Genomic DNA, 19,276 nt, shown 5'->3' with positions numbered 1-19,276 from the left:
CACTTGTCCGACCGGTGCGACTCCCCAAGACAGCGGAGGCAGGAGTCGTGCGGGTCACTCACCGGCATAGACCGCTGGCAAGCCGCGCAGGGCTTGAAACCCGCCGGTCCGGGCATAAGCCCGCACCGGGGCGGAAGAAGAGGGCTAACCCCTCTAATTCCCTAATGACTATCGTAACACTAACTATAGAACTATTTACAAAACTTAACAACTATGATAACTATATACACTAACGATCGGAGAACGCTAAGGCTGTGGAGGAAAGCAGATCACTCCACTGTTCCTACTAGCCGTCACGGGCGGAAAGAAGGAACTGAGGAGCGGACGGGCCGGCTGGGGTATATATCCGCCGCCATGGCGGCGCCACTCCAGGGGGCGCCAGCCGGCCCGCCGGAGTTGCTAGGCTAAAAATGTTCTGAAGAACCGTGCACGCGCGGCGCGCACACCTACATGGAATGGATAGGAGCAATCACTCGAAGAAGAACCATATTTAATAAAGAGGATGGAAAAGGTTTTCAAGTGGTAAGTCTTCACTGCATCAATCCATGGTTTATAATTTATTTTGAATAAATCATTTAAACTAGGTGCAACCTCAGTGCTGAGGTGAGTAAATTCTGTCTCATCTCTCCACAAGAGCATATGTAAATGTCAGGGATTCTGTGCACATGTGTTTGTGGTCAATATTACAAAGACTAGTCTCATACCATAACATCACAATAGAATGTGATATTTAAAAAGTCTTTTAGAGAAGTATTTTTCTGCAACTATTTTAAAGACTAAGGAAACATGTAATATAACTGCTCAGTTTTCAATTTTATATATATGTATGTATCTTGCCTTATTTCTGCCAATTGTGCTATTTATATACTTGATCTCTGCGGCTACATCAAAAAAGGAAAAAGTGGAAGGAGACACTGTTGTCTAGTTCCATTATCAAAGAAGAAAGGCCCGGAAGCCAGTGTCATATTCATTACGTGTGCAGAGGCTAAGTTTCATATAAGACGATCTAGAAAAATGTCACTCCATCTACACTACTAGGGAAATATCAATAAAGAAAATAAGATCAATGTCCATTGTCTTTTGTAAATCTGAGGTGTGGGGGGGAAGGAGGGACCTGTGATTATAACATGTAGTTAAGGAAGGAACACCCCACCCCCAATTCCTGATAGACTTCTAACCATATCGTATTGGAATAGTACTGAAAAATGGAGTAAGGCCACAAAAAACAAGAAAGCATCTACAGAAACAATCTCAACCTCTCACAAATAGTGTGGGACTTGAGATACCAAGGCAAGCACATAAGTAGTGCTGCCCATATCTATTGCTGAGTGGGGAGATGGTGCCTCCTCGGACGTGGTATCACGTGCCCATGTCAGTGAGAGGCTGCAGAACGTGCTATGTGAGAACTTAGTGCAGCAGCTCTGCATCATATGAAGGAACTCTATTGAGACCAGGTTGTGGCTGGGAGCAAGGCAAGACCTGGTACCTCAGACCCAAGGGTATAAAGTCAATCCAATGTTCTCTTTCTACTCAAACGATCAAGTAATCTATCAGTGAGAACTGCTGACATACGTATACGGCACATGTTGTTCCTTCCACCTTCTTTTTAGCTCCCAACTTCAATAAACCCAATTAGAATCACAATCAATATAACTAATCCTGCTTAAGGCATTCAAAACCCTTGGATCCGAGAGAAGGGATGTAGAAAATACTGAAATATATATATTTGAAGAAACATCTACTCTGTGAAAAACATCTTTCAGAAGGATTCTCCATCCTTATCCAAACAGCGTTAGAATCCCAGACAACAGAGTGATTAACCAGTCTAGAAACACAGGTCCTGACCTTGCAACCCTTACTTACATGAGCTATCCTTATGCAAATAGTACTATCAAAACTAATCGGGCTATTCACTTAGGAAGTGTTGCAGTATGGCTATTATATTTGTAGTTATATCAGTGGACACAGTTAGGGCTGTGTGTCAGTCACGGAGGTTGCAGAAGTCATGGATCCTGTGACTTTCCATGACCTCCATGACTTCTGCAGTGGCCAATGTGGCTGACCCCCGGGCCACCCAAGCAGCTGGCTTCAGGGCCAGCTGCTCAGGTGGCCCCAGGGATAGTCACACCAGCCACTGCTGGAGCAGCCCCAGGGACAGCCACACCAGTTGCTGCTTGGGTGGCCCCCGGCAGTGGCCCCGGGCAGCTGGCCAGAGCAGCCGTGGTCCCCTGGCCCCCAGCAGCTGGTGCCACTGGCCCCAGGCCAGCCTGCTCGGCCTAGCCTGCTCTTTTCCACTCACCGCTCTCTCCTGTGGAGGCAGAAGCTTGGTCCTGCCGGCGGCTGCTGCTGCAGGGCAGCCTCCACCAGCAGCCAAGCTCCCTCCTCCCCTGCCTCTTTCCCCAGCATGTTGGGTTCCTGCCCCTCCTCCTCTCCCTCCCTGCCGCCGAACAGCTGATGGCTCTGGAGAGGGAGAGGGAGAGAAGAGCCGGAACCGCAGATGCAGCGTGCTCGCTGCTCCGGAGAAGAGGCGCGGATGGGTCTTGGGGAAGGAGGGTGGAATCAGGGCATATCTCCTCCAGCTCCCTGCCGTGAGCTGCTCAGGGCCGGGGGCTGGAGCATCCCCATGACTCCAGCCCACACCCCAGCCCCCTGCCCTGAGCCCTGCACCCCCAAAACCCCAGCCCTGACTCTAGCACCTGCCACACATACCCAGCTACCCCACACTCCATGCCCTGACTCCAGCCCCCCCCACATGCCTCCAGCCCTCTGCCCTGACTCCTGCACCCCCCACATCCCCACCCCCACCCTGAGCACCAGACGCTCCTGCACTCCCACCTCCATTCCTACCTGCACCCCTCACACCAAATGGGAGCTGCCCAGGTAAGCGCTCCACACCCAAACCTCCTGCCCCAACCCCGAGCCCCTTCCCTCATTCTAGCTCCTGGCCAGACCCTATACTCCATACCCCAGCCTGCTCCTTCACCCCCAGCCCTCCCCCAGCTCAGTGCACTCCCACCCTCAGCTCAGTGCAGAGAGAGAGAGGAAGAGAATGGGCTAAAACCAGGAGAAGGTAGGTACCCACTCTATGTGGGCAAGGCCGGGACCGTGGCTGGCAGGAGCCGGCAGATGGAACCCCATACCGGCAGCGGGCTGAGCCCCCCACTGCCAGTCTGGGGTCCCAGCTGCCGGCCCCGCTCAGCCCACTGCCAGTCTGGGGTTCTGGCTGCTGGTCCCTTGCCAGCCGGGGTCCCGGCCACAGGCCCTGCTCAGCCCGCTGTCGGCCTAGGTGAATGGAACCCCAGGCCGGCAGCGGGCTGAGCGGGCTGGTGGTGTAAGATCAGCATTTTAATTTAATTTTAAATGAAGCTTCTTAAACATTTTTAAAACCTTGTTTACTTTACATATGACAACAGTTTAGTTATATAATATATAGACTTATAGAGAGAGACCTAAAAAATGTTAAAATGTATTAAATTAAAGTGAATAAATGAAGACTCGGCACACCGCTTCTGAAAGGTTGCCGACCCCTGATTTAAGGCATTCTGTCTGCTTTCCCTGCTTCCTCTGGTATTGCTGCTAGCTGTTAAGTTAAAGGTGCTATTTCCCTTAGGTTAAAAAGGTGAGAAGTTGGGACTTGTCCTGTGTCATTCCATTAAGTGGCTTTCGTGTGTGTGAATAATACAAGTTTCTATGTGCTATGGGGTTTGCATTTTCATGGTTAAAATGCTACAAGCTTCCAATATCGCCTAAAGCATGGCCACTGAGGAATATATGTTCATTTGGAAAATGAATGACCTGGACTATACCATCAAGTTTTTAAGTTTTAGTCACTGGACTGCCCTTCCCTCCCACTCCCCAGAAAATGAAGCTAATAACTTTCATGACATCCCTCAGGTGACAAGATCATATTATTAGGGAGGGGAAACAAAGAAGTCCAGCTGTGTGTATAAAGATTAATTACTAGGCCTCAGGTCTTCGCAAACTGCTGTGATCTCAGAGAAAATACTATATTCTTATCCTGAAGTCCACTAGAGGGTGAAAAGGGACTGATATTACAATAAAAAAGTAAAGTGGGTGTAAAAATATCTATAGATGAAGGATCTTCCATGGACAAATGCTAGCCTGCTAAACGCAGCTTTGTGTATCCGTACACATATGCAATTATGTGTATAGAGTTTAAAAAATTGTAACAATCTTTCATACAGTTTATATCTTAAAAACAGGGCTCTCCAACAGTTGACACTAACTAAAAGGATCGCTCTTTGAAACATCCAGAAAGAGTTTAGAGGTATATATAAGAGCAAAGATAATCATAAACTACACTTCAATGTCAGCAATATGACACCAAATTTCAGCAAATCTGTCTTAAATGAGCCATTTATCCTGGGAGCTAGAGGGAAACAGCCAATCCATCGTGAACTAACTTATCCAGAGAGCGGATTGAAATGTCCTTCCCTAGCCATGTTGCTTTTACTTTTTCAATAAAAAGTAGAGAATAGGTCAATATTTAACAATTTTGCCTTCAGGTTTTCCTGAAAGATCAAAGATGGTCTAAATTCTTCTACTTCTGCCATGTCTATACTAGCCAGGAAAGGCAAACTTCATTCTCACCATTTAGCAAGAATTGTATGAGGTGCTACCATGTTTTTCCTACTCTATGTAGAGGGACATAAATGTGAAAGTTGTTTCCTATTGAACTTGTATGTACCTCACTCCTCCCCCATACACACAAACTATTAGCACAATGCATATCTCCTGGGAATTTACCATGAATCCTAAATTTTAGGTACTTTACACTCAAATAAAATGTTTTTGCTTCCCAGCCATACTTGAGGTAGCCAACAAAAAAAAAAAGGAAGATATTTTAGATTTATAAATACATAAAAGATAACCAATCCTAGGGGTCTGGGTAACCTGCCACTGCCTAAAATAATGTGCACCATATTATAAAAATAATACTAATAGCCCTTTATATTCAGGAAGCTTTTTACAGTTTCACAGAATTCTTCCTAGCTTTTAAATCAATAGTCACATACATAGTCAAGGAAAAAAGGCAAAATTTAAACATTTGCCATTCTAAGAAGCTAGTCTCAAGATCTGGATGCTTTAAGTATCTTGTTTCTGAACTTCAGGTCCTCCCAGGTTACTAAAACTGTCTTTGGTGAAATAGGAGTTGACCTTTCATTTACAAGTTGCCTGATAGCAAACTCTTGGATTAAAATTGCTTCTAACAGAGGCAGTTAATTCATAACTAGTTACCTAAAAGGCTGTGTTTCAGAGAACAGGACAGAGACCAGGTTCCATTACTGGCTCTGCCACTGATCTTTTTGCTACCTTGGGCAAGTCCCTTCACTTCTCCATTCCGGTATTTCCTCACCCTTTCTTTTGTCTATTCGAGCATGTCAGATCTTCGGGGGGCAAAGATGGTCCCTTCCTATATATTTGTTCAGTGCTGTAATGAGACCTTTGCTTGCCCTTGCAACAAATCAGCCAGAGACCCCTTCTGAGTGCAATCACCAGTGCTTTTTGTTTTTAGTGTCAGCTCCCACCACCTTCTACTTACAGTCTGCTCCAAACCAGCAACCTGGGGGACAGCTAGCTTCTCCAGCCAGCAGGGATACACAGCCTCTGACTCCTCCCCTTCCTTTCTCACTCCCCACCCCTTCCTTCTTGCCTGCCAGCCTTATATAGCCCCCTGGCTAATGAGGCCCACAGATGCTTCTCTTCTAGCAATTTGGCGTGGCCTACTCAGCCAGCCCCAATTAATGCTTCTTAATTGGAGCTGGGCTAACAGGGGTCTGGCTCAGGACCTCCTGACCAGCACCCCGTTATTACAAGTGCCTACTAGAAAGAGGCTCTGATCTTTGACTATGGCCTCTGGGCACTACAGTAATACAAATAATAAATAAGTAGTTATACTAAAAAGACTTCCCCCCCTTGAGTCCTCTCAGGTGCTCAGATAGTAGACGGTGGGTGTGGTAAATACTTGGAATGAGAGAGTATCGTTGGGTGATGGTGCTTTTGACAGGTCCAAATATCCATCTTGGCTAATCCTATTTCCCCTTTAAAAAAGAGCATATGAGGAAAATAAAATAAATCAAAGTGATGCCACATTAATTGGCTTTATATAATTGCTTTCCTGATTGATTATTCTTTAATTTTATTGTATTTTAAGTTACTGGGCAGCACCCTGAGCAACTCGGCTCAGGGGGCTTATAAAAATAAAAAGAATGATTATTATGCAGCAAACGTTGCCACGTCTCCAGATTCCAGTCTTTCCACGGCCACCAGAACAGATTAAAAATGTGACTTTACTGTTCTGTTGCACTGTAGCAGGGACCACAAAACTATCTGTCACGAGACACAAGAGAAATCCTCCTCTTTTCTATTGACTGTATTGACGGGTTCTGTGATGGAGCCCAACCTTTTATGAATCCACTCCAGGTGCCTTTGGATTCCTCATTCTGCTCCCACACTTCCAGGAGAGGAGGCCTTTCCCTTCAACATTCCTCAGCTCCTGTTGTGCTGGAACACTCAAAACAGCTGAAGAATTCTGGCAAACCCTCCAACAGCAGCCTACAAAAGACAGACTAGGAAAATGGGAGCATGAAGCTCCCAAGAACACACACACACACACACACCTCGCAGCTCACACACGCGTCCTTCTCCCCATCCTCTCTTTTTCCTTCCCCTTTGAACAGACTAGAGCTCAGTGAGGACAGTAGTGAGCTCACAGAAATCCAAAGAATCTGTAGTAATACTTTGTCTTAACCAACAAATGAACAACAGTCTGATAAGCAAACGTATTTAATACAAGTCACTTGCACAATATTTCTCTTCTTCAAAACTACTGAGCTTATGATTCATATTCTATTATGACACTGTCGTTCTAAAACAATGGTGGCTTCCCAGGATTCCTTTGATATTGGTCCAATATGAAGGGAAGATAGTAGTGTTAATGCAGATTGTGGTATTTCTTCTCTTTATTCATTTAAAATTATTTTAAAGAATGTACACAGCAAGCTTTGGTATTAAACGGGGGTAACCACAAACACTCCACCTATAGTGGCTTGTACATCAAGAATGACTAGAGAATTAAATGTACACACTATCACCTGCCACTCAAAAGTCATAACCAAACTGATCCACTGACAAATACCAAATGTAGCTCAGCTGTCCTCTCTCTCTAACTCTGGCAGACAACTGTCATCGCAGAACCACAGTAACTTCATAGAGTAAATTTCTAAGTCCATCCCCTTCATCAGCACAGGTAATTCCCTAGAGTTATTCTGAAATGCCAATGTAGTCATACTCCAAATTCTATTCCTAGCTCTGATTCACTAGCCTTGGACAAGATAATTAACTCTTGTAGCCAAATTCTGTTCTTCATTACACCGGTTTAAATCCAGACTAACTCCTTTGTTTGTAACCTCGTTTCTCTGAATTTAAAATTGTGTAACTATTGTGCCTCAGTGTTGAAAACTGTGGCTACACTAGGGAGATTTCCATGGATACAGCTTCACCAGTAGTTGAAATCCAAGAGCAGATGAGGCCTTAATTTACTCATCTGTTCAAACAAACAAAAAAACCCACCACACACACACACCAGGGACAATGGCACGTGAGTTACCAGACCTAAAGGGTGTGATGAAAATTAATGTTTGTAAAGTGCTTTGAAGATAGAAAATGCTGTACAAAGATTAAATAAAAATATTTTGATAGCTTTCTTGTAGGCTAGCAACTGAATGCTCTAATTACGTGGCCTTCAATCATTTTGGTATGGTTGATAATATGAAACATATGAACTTAATAAGGTGGACTTCCAATGCTCAAATTATTTTTTGCCCCTCACTTACCTGACTTTGCAGTGGCTCTCACATGCTTACAGCTTTAAGCTAGCTTTTCTCTCAAGGGCTGCTGTGAAGCAGGAGTGTATCAGCTCAGATACTATGGTGAGGGAGGGGACTCATGAGCACATACACAAGCAGAGAAGAACAGACAGAGCTGACTGAAAGTTTTATCACTCAGAAAAAAGTTCTTCCACTTATTGTTTTCTTATCCCCTTAGTTTGTCTTGGACAAAGGTCCTCTAATTTGATTATTCTTCTCTTTGATTTCTTATTCCTGCTTTATCTAATTCTTTGGTTTAAACTCCTCATACAGACCTAAACCAACTGATTACAGTTGCTATCTCTTCAGGGAATTCTGCAACAACAGATAGCAGACAGGTTTAAAGTGATTATTATTAAGCGTTTTAATGGGGGTCTCTCACATGCCAAGTGTTGCTGCTGCGATTTACCATTGGGAAAGAATTTATTCTAAATTAGCTTCTAATCCCCATCCATTTTGTCTGTCGTGACCAGCAATACTGGAAGTTCTATCAATTAATCCTTTTGCTAATGTGATAAAATTCAATCCTTTTGTAAAGTATTGCCAGTTCATATTCACATATATGTATATAATATATGTCATTAAAGTAAAATGGGTTATGGAATTAATAACCAGAAATTAAGAGGTAACTACCAGCCATAGAAATCTCACATTGCTTTGCTTCCTTATGTAAGATGCAAAACCTATTATAGTATAAATAATAGGGAGCAGGGGGCTTAGTTGATATTCATTCATTTTATTATCTTGGGGAATGCAGAGATTGCATGACAACTCTGGTTACTGATCAATCTCCCTCAAATCACAAACTACCTTGTTTGATATGGAACTTTGTGTGTGTGCTTCAGACGACATTGCCAAAAATAGAGGATTTACACAAAGCTGATAAAAGATCAAAGATCAAGAGATCAAAGAAATGTAACTGTGCAACATCAGAACCTATATCTCAAAGAAGAGAAAGGACACAGGCAAAAAATGAACCAATCCCCTTGAGTTCACAGATGGAAGTCTTTCTCCCTCTGGGCAGCTTTATTGGGGGGACAAATCTGCTGGAGGGGGGAGGGGGAGGACACGCCAGAACATATCCAGATGTTCACAAATATTCACAATGTGGTTCTAATTTGCTTCAGAACACACTCTCGATTAGGATCCATACATTTCTTGGGTGACCCACAAGGCTGATACTGGTGCTACAGCTACAGATTTTTAATACCGTCCTGGACATTTATCTCAAACATCATCTTTCTTATTCCTCAAGGCTCGCTAATTTATTCAAAAGCTCAGGAAAAACAGAAGCAAGTGCAGGGCTAGGTTGACTTTTTGAATCTCTATTGTAGGTCAGATTCAGCATATGTGGATACATTGACTGAAGTGTTTGAGCAACAATTCCTGGGGTGAAACATGGAGTCTGCTAGCAGAGTTGTATTTAACTTTAAAAAAAAAAACAAAAAAAACAACCACATTGTTACAAAGGAAGGGAACAGCATGGAAGTGCTGGCGAGGGATTACATTTTCCTAGGAGATTCCATTCTTTGTTTTAGCACCTCCTTCATAGACCAGATTCTGATACTCTTCCTCTAGTCTAGCAGCACTCTGTTCGACTAAGATACCAGACTTTGGCCCAAACTGAACACAAAACCACTAAGAAATCTCAGACACTGAGCCATCAAATGTAAATTAAGTAAATACTGGCTGTTATTTTAGTAGACCCTACTCTTCCATGTAGCCACTTTATAAATGCAACCACTGTATCTAGCAAGTCATTGGTACTAACCCATCTTTTCCTGGAGCGGGGGCTACCTACTCACAAGTGGTAGCTATCTGAAAAACATTGGTACATTGCACAGTGTTCTGAGATGCTGATGAATAACTCCACAGCATTCTGGAAGCTCTCTCCCTCTCTCTCTCTCTCTCTCTCTCTGTGGCGCCTGCTTACACTTGCTATCTTTCTCAGATTAGTGTCAATCGGATTGGCATTTTGGAATTCTTCTAATCATATGCAAATGAGAAATAAACACAGCTGCATACCACCAGAAGTGTGCTTGTTTAAGGTTTGGATGGCTATTTTAAAGAGATCTTCCTGTCTGCTTGCTTATTTTGTATTTATTTTGTTGTTGTTTTTTGTTTTTACAAAAGTGGCTTTATGCCCTGTAATGAAATTTACCTACCATTTTCACATTGGGTAACATAGCTTCCTTTTTTTTTTTCTTTTTTTTGGGGGGGGGGGTAGGGAGGGAGGTGTATCTTCTACATTGAGAGAGGAAAAAACCACAGAAGGAATTGAAGTCACTCAACCAAAGTTTTTTCTCTATCAAGTCTTCAGGTTCTGATTAAATTAGATCACAGAGCTAATAAAAATCCAGTTTGCCAGTGCCAGCAGATACGCAGCCTTTCTAGGACCAAACAGCACAGTGAGAACAAATTCAATTTATTTTGGTTCAAAGTAAAAGTCCTTCTGAATTTAAATAAAAAACCAAGAAAATCACAAGATTGAAACTTGAAGACAAACAGGCCTACATATCTGGAGGGATTCTATTACCACAATATCTGATAAATGTGAACTACCTATTTTATAATGCATATTAAATAAAACCGGGGGAAAGGGGGAAGATACTTGAGTAAAGTGGAGTTAAGACTGTAAGTATCTACCAGTCACTACAGTGAACCATCTCTTTTGAAAATGTGGGGTTGTCAAAAAAAAAAAAAAAAAAAGAAAGCAAATACTAGAAAGACTGGAAATGCCAAACTGAGGTTACACTTAACCCCCCCCCCCAATATAAAATGTATGGAACTGTGCAGTTAAGGTCCCTGAAATAACCATTACTCCACATCTGCCAACTTTCCAGCCTGTACAGCCATCTCATTTTGCCTGTAAAATAGACATGTTGTGCTTAAGGGGGTTTAATAGGATTCTAAGGTAGAATTTATCAGGTTCCCCCCGCCCACCCTTGGACTGGCTCAGCTCCAGCAGAGGTAGAAATGGTGGTGCTAGCATAGAGAAAGTGCAGGTGTTTTTACCACCCTTTTATCTTAGGCTCTGATTGAGCACGGTACTTAAATACACGCCTAGCTTTATTCCCATGCTTAAAGTCAGGCAAGTGCTTAATGTTGAATTAAGAGCAGTCAGATGACAATGCTTGGCTCCCTGTCTCTACTACACCTTCCATTGTTCCTCCTACTGGTGAAGAAAAACGCTCATGAATTTTACTAGTGTAGATAAAGCCTAAGAAGTTGTGTGCCTGAGGCTGCCAATATATTAAATCCACATTACATCCATCATATACAGGCACAAACCATTTTTAACTACTATGGAGAAAAGAAATTCTTTAGAAGTTCAGGTTTTCCACTACTTCTGCTTCATGTGTGTGTGTCTGACTAATGAGGCTTGTAAACTCTCCACAATTATGAAGGTTTTATCTGTGTGTTCTGTACAGAGTTAGTCTTCTGTTCTCTACATTTTTTTAAACAAACCCAAATGTTGTTTATATTTTGTGGAGCCCAGTGCAGGCAACAAGACAAAACAAAATAGTGAATCCTGTTCCAGTGAGACGGAGGCATCCCAACAGTACTAACCAAAGAAAAAAAGATAAAAACCACATGAAGATAATACTGAATTTGCAGAGCAGAGATTACCAGTTTTGTGGTAGGAAAACCATCAACTTTAGGAGACACTGAATTTAATACATGTGAACAGCAGAAAGAAACAGAACTGAGAATAATGCAGGTAGGCACTTTAACACGCACAGTTCCCTCAACACACATCAATTGTGGCCTACAACATGCACGGCTATTCTAATCTGGGTCTCTCTTGTGCAAAGACTAGCTCAATTAACCTCATCAACAACCGGTATGGTAGTTCTGTGATCTAAATCCATCTCTCCAGAGGTGAAAGGCTAATGAATTGACCTATTTGTGCCATCTTCCCCCACTTTTCCTTGCTGCACACAGAATTTGTGAACAAACAATTGGTTGCCCAGCACCTTTCAGAACTATGCACATAGTCACAGTGGCATACAAAGATTACGTACCCTAAGTGTGCTGGTGGCGAGAAAAGGTTTTGTTTTTGTTTTGTGTTCATTTGCATTTTCTGACATTATACGTGTGTGTGTGTATATATAAATACTCACACTTTAAGAACATAAGGGATTAGGAGGGTGGATTTACAATGTATATATTAAAAGATAATGGTCTCTTCTTTCCATATGAAAATATTTATAAGATATTATTAAAAAGGAAAAACGAAAGTGGCATATCTCTGTTCCTTATTTATTGCTTCTCATTGACGTCCATCTTTAATTTGAGCATCTTACAAGTCCAAACATTTTTATCATTTGCCAGTGACATAAGCACAAACTCAACCTGAATCTCAAGCTGTATTTTCTTTGCCTTACAGATCATCAGCCACAATAGAGATCCTGGAATCAGAACTTAGCTGGTGATTGTCAGTGATGGATGAGACAACACAATGCAGTATGCTCTTTCACAGCTATATCATTTCTGCGGTGCCCTGTTGACAGCACTACAAACTTGTTTATGTCAGGAAACTGAGCGGATACATCTCCAAAGACTCACAGGAAGCAGATATGAACAGTAACAAGGTGCCATTTTCACAGAGTCACTTTTCTGGCCATAACTTCATTTTAACAGATGTCCAGTTGAATATTACCAGTGATCCATCCCTTTTAGGCTTGAAAAGCCACTATCTACTCTGACTGCAGTTCTCCCCAGCCAAGGAAACACATGGTGTGCAGGAACAGGCCAAATGTTTACAATTTGAAAATTTACAAATGAAAATGTTTGCAAATGTGGGTAACTCCCTTGCTGTTCACAAACACTAATGCCCCCAAACCCAGCATATTCACCATTATAAAAACAAAGGCAAAAATCCAAATGAAAATACAGTTATTGTGCTTAGGGACCAACTAAAAAGTCTTGATAACATTACAGTTTGGAACCATAATCCTTGCTTATAGAACTCTGCTTTCCATCCATCTGCAGCCGCCATCCATCTGGTGCCACCGCTCCGTTGATGCAAGATATACTGTTCTCCAGAACAATTTCACTGAGTGAGTTTTGTTTCAACCTGGAGCAGGACACCCAGACCAAAATGGACATGGTCTGATAGGCATGGTTGTAGAGCTGATTACAGAGCAAAATTTAGAACTAAGATATCAAAACTTTCTCCCCAGAAAATTAAAACTCTCAGTATCTAGGGCAGCACCAGTAAAGAGTCCATCCTTTTGGATTTCTTCCCTTCAGTGACTGGACTTCAAAGGACAATGACTTTCATCTGAACAAGTCACTAAGATATATATATAACTAACAAAACTGTGCCAATCACTGCCATCTTCATTTACCTGTATGTTTGATCTCCATCCTCACCCTTTGTCTTTTAGATGCAAGATCACTGCGACAGATTATCTGCATTTATAAAACACCCAGCACAGTGAGGTCCCAGTCCTGATAAGAGCCTTTGGGTGCTTCTGAAACATACATTATTAACAACAACTTACATTAAGATTGGCCTACACAGGTTATGACATGTGCAACCCCCTACTTAATAATAATACCTTTTGTAGTACAGAAGCAGGCTAAAACAGCCCCAAAAGAAAATTCAACAGCAAGCTGTGGTTAAAATCGCAGACAAAAATGAATGGGACAATATTTCTCCTATTTTCTGGGTGGTCCTCAAACCGCTATCATCTGCTCTTCAATTTAAATCAACTCCCAGTTAAAGCAGAGTTGTAGATAGTAATATTAATCTATTAAATCAACAACGTATTACTGACGACAGGTCCATCACCTGCTCCTCTTGTACCTTCCAAGTAAAGTTTGCAATAACAAAATTTTTGCTGCTGTCAGCACTGCTGGGACAACATAGCTGTGGAAGAGTGCATCATCAACAGAAGGGCTAGCTGATGTCCCAAACACTTTATCATTATTCTGAGAATGGATGTAACAACATTAATTTGATTTTCAACCACAAGGCTCTCTCTACCTAGCTCATAGGGCTGGCAATTCAAAAAAAATTATCTTTTTGATTTAGAAACTGAGCACATTTGATGCAGAAGCCACTGAAAAATATACGCCAAGATGCCATTTTCACACAGCCACTTTTCAGACTAACTTCCCTTTGAAAGCAGTAGCCAGTGAAATCACTCACAGATCTGACTTGCATTAGCTCATATCTTTTTAACCCACCACAAAGTTCTGCATCTTTGATGTGAGCTAATTAAGCTCATATGGCTTTCCCCACACTGCGTTCTGGAGCTCTGGAATGAAGAGAGCCAAATTAGGCCCATCTGTCTAAATGGAAGGGAGTTCTCTCCAGTTGTAACGCATGCTTCGTTACCCAGCACAGAAGTTGCCTTCCAAAATTCTTGAGTGCCAGGAAGGAGATTTTATAACTGCCAAAGCTTATCTGGAATAGTAACTATATGCAGTTTGGAAGACAGCATGGTATCTCGGGATTAGATTGAACCACTAAACTGTTCCAGTCACTTATTCATGCAGAAGGCTCAGCTGTCTGCACACTGTGGAATGTTCCATACGGAGCCCCCTGCAATAGAGTTGCATCAAATCTTAAACATTCAAAACTACAGCATGAAAGCTTTTTCTTCACAGTGTTTAATTTGTTACACTATGGTAATCCTGCTAAAAATGAAATATTGTTTCCATTTTAAAAAATAAATCAAGAGGGATTAACTAATTTTCAATTGAGCACAGGAGATTATTTTCTTACGGCCTGATTCTGAAGCTCTTCCATTTGCACAACTCTCACTGAAGTCAATGAGAGTTTTTTATGTCCAGGGCTGCTGGACTCAAAGAAAGAAAGCAGCCATGTGGTCCATCTCATAAACCACAACTGCTGCAGCAATAGAAAGTCACTAATTGCTCCCAGAGTCACTTGGCTGTGTATGCTATGGATTGGGGGGGGGGGGCGGCGAGTAAGGGAAAGATGGGAGTATTCTGCTTCTCTGTGCTAGTAAAACAGTAAATACATGAATACAAAAGTCTACAAACCAAATTCAGGAGGCTCACAAGCCTCCTCTGCATGTTACACCTTTCACAATATTGGACGTATCTGAAGGGGTGAACGGAGGAGGAGGAGGAGTGCTTGCAGTGAAAGTACAGGAGTGAGAGTCAAGTGACCGAGTCTATTCTTGGCTTTGCCACAGGCTTGTGAATCAATAGGCAAGTCATCTGTGCCTCAGTTTACCTGTATAAACTAGGGATGCTCCACATCATAGTTGTTTTGTCTGAAAGGCCCTTTGAGATCACTGCGTAGATGGCACTATAGAGGTGTAATGTATTAATGTGACAGCATATACTCCTATGTCTTTGATATGTACTATAACATGTCACAGCTCTTATGAACTAACAGTGATTGCCTTCACTGTTCATGGTATGTAAGCTCTGTGTCTTTGCTAACTACTTTGGTTTATTGGTTCCTACATTAAATTAAAAAAGCCAAGGTCCAAGGTTAGGAAATATTAATGAATAATCCCAACATTCTGTGAAATGTTAAGACCTGAACATGTTTCTATACATTACAAGGATTCTTACTGATACTCTGAAAACCAATAAAAAAAATTTATAATGAAAAAAAGTATTGTAAGTAATAATATTTAGTGTACATTCTACATAGATATTTGTTGAGCAATCAGGCTAACTAATGTAAACAAAAGAAAAGAGTATCAGAGGGGTAGCCGTGTTAGTCTGGATCTGTAAAAGTAGCAGAGTCCTGTGGCACCTTATAGACTAACAGACGTTTTGGAGCATGACCTTTCCGATGAAAGTATGCATCCGACGAAGTGGGTATTCACTCACGAAAGCTCATGCTCCAATACGTCTGTTAGTCTATAAGGTGCCACAGGACTCTGCTGCTTTTAAAAGAGAAGAGGAAACAATTAGCAATTGCCAAACAATGAAAGAATCTCACTTAAGATTTTAGAACGGGCTCTTTTGAGAAAAAGTTTTGGGTTTTTTTTGGTAAAGAAAAAGACTGACAACTGATCCATGCCTACATCCGTTTCAGCTACTGTGGAACTATATGCTTCTGAGGAGGCAGACTAACTTCTCTGGGATGCTAGTGTATCCTAATGCAGGATCAGTATCTGTGTACAGACTTATTCACGTCTCCCAAACTGAAGCAAAGACAACATTTTACAGTTGTGAGGAGCTACATTTTAAAATTATATAATATGGGGTTTAGGAACAAAGGTATATTTCCTAATAACCATATTGGAAACATCCTTGAGCAAATAAATAACTAATTTCTCTCATATTGAAGCAAACATTTTCTTCCATCTCAGTCAACTTCTGTAAGGAAATTTGTGTAAGCAAAAAGATACAATAAGCTAACACAATCTGCAACCTAATGAATCATATCAGTAGACCAACCTCAGTATTTCCCACAAAAATAATTAAGACCATCAGTTTGGAAGTGTTATTCTGTGGGCACACGTGTGCCCTCAGCCCTATTTCCCTGAGCTGGAATGCTGAGTATTCCATCCGTAGTGTATGCAAGAAAGGCCTAAGATGGAAAGTTGTAGCTTCTCCACTTACCATATCAAAGTCTTGAGAAACCCGCCGTTTGCGCAGCTCTTCCATCCTCTCACACACATCAGTAAAACAGGTGTTATAGTAATCTGCGTACTGCTGTGCCAGGTCATCGATGTTACCCAGTGACCCGTCCTAGGGAGAAAAGACAATGAAATAAAACAAAAGTTTAATCAAAGTTAAAAACTCAGATTTTAAAAGTAACCATGGTGATTACACATGAAATGGAATTATCAGGCCATCTTATTAATGTAAAATTTACTGAAATTGTCATTGCCCAGGGCTGTGGCTTGCTTCTTTAGAGTGAGTGTTTTCTATTATATTACTGATGTGGAACTGATGAAAGCTGATGTCATGGCAGCTAAGGGGCATCCCTATGGCATCACATTCATGCCAGAAGCCCCCTTTCATGGATTCCCAATCCCCTTTGTTGGAATAGCCCATATCCAGCAGGGATTTCCTTACAGTTCCTCTCCTGGGCAATGGGGGTTGCTGCATCTTCTCTGAAGGCCACTCCTGCTCCCCCTGCAGGGTGGCAACCAGAAAAGCAGCTGGTGACCACAGGGAGTAGGTGTTCATGGCCCCCTGTGAGGAGGGGGCCATGCAAGTGTCTAGGTACATACAGACGACAGCAACATATGGCAGGGAAATAATGAGGCCCAAGAAACTACCCCCAGTCTGTTCCTTGCTGCACTAGGCACTCCAACACACATCCAAGCTCACTTGGGTGTCCTAGGCACTCAGCCACTCATCCCACCACAAGCCTTCAGCCCAACCCAGCTGTCCCACTTCCTTCACTGCATATACTATTATTTGCGGGGAGTGGCTCTGTTGTCTCTGACAATAGTAAACAACACTTCTTCAAACATCATACTCTTCACTTACAAGCACAATGAGCAGGACTGCAAATTGTCCCGGTAGAACCATCACGTTTCTGCCATAAGGACATTACTAGTTGACCATTCTATCAGAATTTGTGTGTAAGAAAGAGACAAAGAGCACAGCCAACACGCCCATTCTCCTTAAAACATTTTTTAACTTCTGCTATGAAAATCAATAAAGCTGGAAATACCAATCTAGTGTTAATCCACAAGAGATTTCAGAGAGGAGTCCTGCTGCCTCGCTCTGACACAATTTCATCAATACTACATCTCTAGGGTGAGATTAAATTAAAATTCTAAATTATCAGAGATTGGAGTTTTTCATAGCCACAAAGCATCAGTTTATTATAAAAATGATAATTGCTTTTCTTTATGGTGTGAAAAACATATTTGGAAAATATGAAAGACTAGAAAAACCGCAAAGTTCCTCTCAGGGGTAAAAACAGAAGGAAGAACTATGTTTTATGTGATACTAAAATACAGGGTCTAATATTGTGTGGGAGGTGAATTTGTAAAGGAGTACAGAGCATTTTACTGGTGTCTTAATTGATAAGCATAAGAATTCAGCTTGAAAATCTGGAGTCAATAATATTAATAGATTAATACCTACACCTAACATTAATATAAGTTGTTTTACAGAAAGTGGATCTAAAATTTCTTTACTAAAGTAAAAGTATTACTCTGAGTTCTGAAGGGCAAAATTTGCAATTAAATCAGGTGCCCTAATCGATATTTAAGCAACTAATACCAGCCCAATATCCAGAGATGCTGATTTGGGTGCCTAAGTTTAGCCATCCAACTTTGCTCAAAGTCACAAAGAGAAGCCAGTATCAGAAGTAGAAACAGAATATAGGTCTCTTGATTCCTAAATGCCCTATCCACTGGCCAAGACTGTCATTCCAATGGGACAGGTTAGCAAGGTTCCTCTAGGTTAGTTATTTGCCCATTAAAGCCGAGATAGAATATTAATATATGCCTTTAAAAACCAACAACATAGAGGTTTGGAACTAGGCTGCATTGTTGAAATGAAATATAGAACCCATTTCAAACTCAAAACATGTTTGTATCATGAATGTAAAGGGGAGGAAAGCCAAGCAGTTGTTTTGTAGCAATGAACATAAAACTGACATAGAATAAATACAGTATGCTACATGCATTGGTTTATAAGCTAGGATAGGTGTAATTTTATCTGTTTTTGTAATATAGTAACGTGTATTATTGCACAGATCCTTACAAATGGAACATGATTTTGAATTTTGTGAATATTCTTTGTGCATGCAGGAGGAGCAGAAGAGAATACTTTTCATGTTCTGAATTGATTGACTGTAAATCTGTTTTTATTATCTCAATGTAATTTTGCTGTCTGAGTTCTAGTAAAGTGTCTCCATTGCACTTTCCATACTTCTAATATGTTTATTATTTAGGTAAAAATGTCTACATAGTTCTTAAATATTTGTACTGTGACTTTTATATATTTTAAAAACGTTTGTTTCTTGACTGTTTGGATACAAAAATTATCAAGAAACAATCTTTTAAAATAATTATATAAAAAAGTAGCAATGCAGATGTTTAAATAACAGAGAAAGCAAGATTATAGCAAGAAGGCCTACATTCATGAGCCACATCTTGCTATAACCACAGAAATTTAAAAACCCATTTAGCTGTCCAGTCCATCTTCTTGCCCAGGAAGAAAAGGCAGGACCTTATATTTTGAGATCAGATTATCCAGGTGGTCAATGCACACAGTCTAATTTCACTCCAAGTGAAAAAATATCATACCTAGGATTCTAAAACACAGGATCTACTTACACTAGCACTTTTCCACATGCTAAACTCTGAACAGTTTCCCTGAAAGTTTTGTAATTTTCATGTTAAAATAAACCAGGGATAGGCAACCTATGGCACGGGTGCGGAAGGCGGCACGCGAGCTGGTTTTCAGTGGCACTT

General features: G+C 41.4%; 1 protein-coding gene across 5 annotated transcripts in view; it reads right to left on the bottom strand.

The window, feature by feature from the left end:
* Positions 1 to 19,276, bottom strand: part of LOC123366342 (SAM and SH3 domain-containing protein 1-like) — an 83,204-nt gene that overhangs the window by 33,230 nt on the left and 30,698 nt on the right. For 4 of the 5 annotated variants that reach the window (XM_045009698.1, XM_045009697.1, XM_045009696.1 and 1 more), the window contains one exon: positions 16,455 to 16,583. In XM_045009698.1, coding sequence (XP_044865633.1) covers positions 16,455 to 16,583 — 129 coding nt within the window. Of the gene's footprint in view, positions 1 to 12,153; positions 12,984 to 13,243; positions 13,308 to 16,454; positions 16,584 to 19,276 lie in introns of those variants that run through there. The other variant, XM_045009700.1, reaches the window with a different exon arrangement.

This window comes from Mauremys mutica, chromosome 3 (assembly GCF_020497125.1).
Source record: "Mauremys mutica isolate MM-2020 ecotype Southern chromosome 3, ASM2049712v1, whole genome shotgun sequence".
Taxonomy (NCBI): Eukaryota; Metazoa; Chordata; order Testudines; family Geoemydidae; genus Mauremys; species Mauremys mutica.
This window is presented reverse-complemented; position numbering and strand designations above follow the sequence as displayed.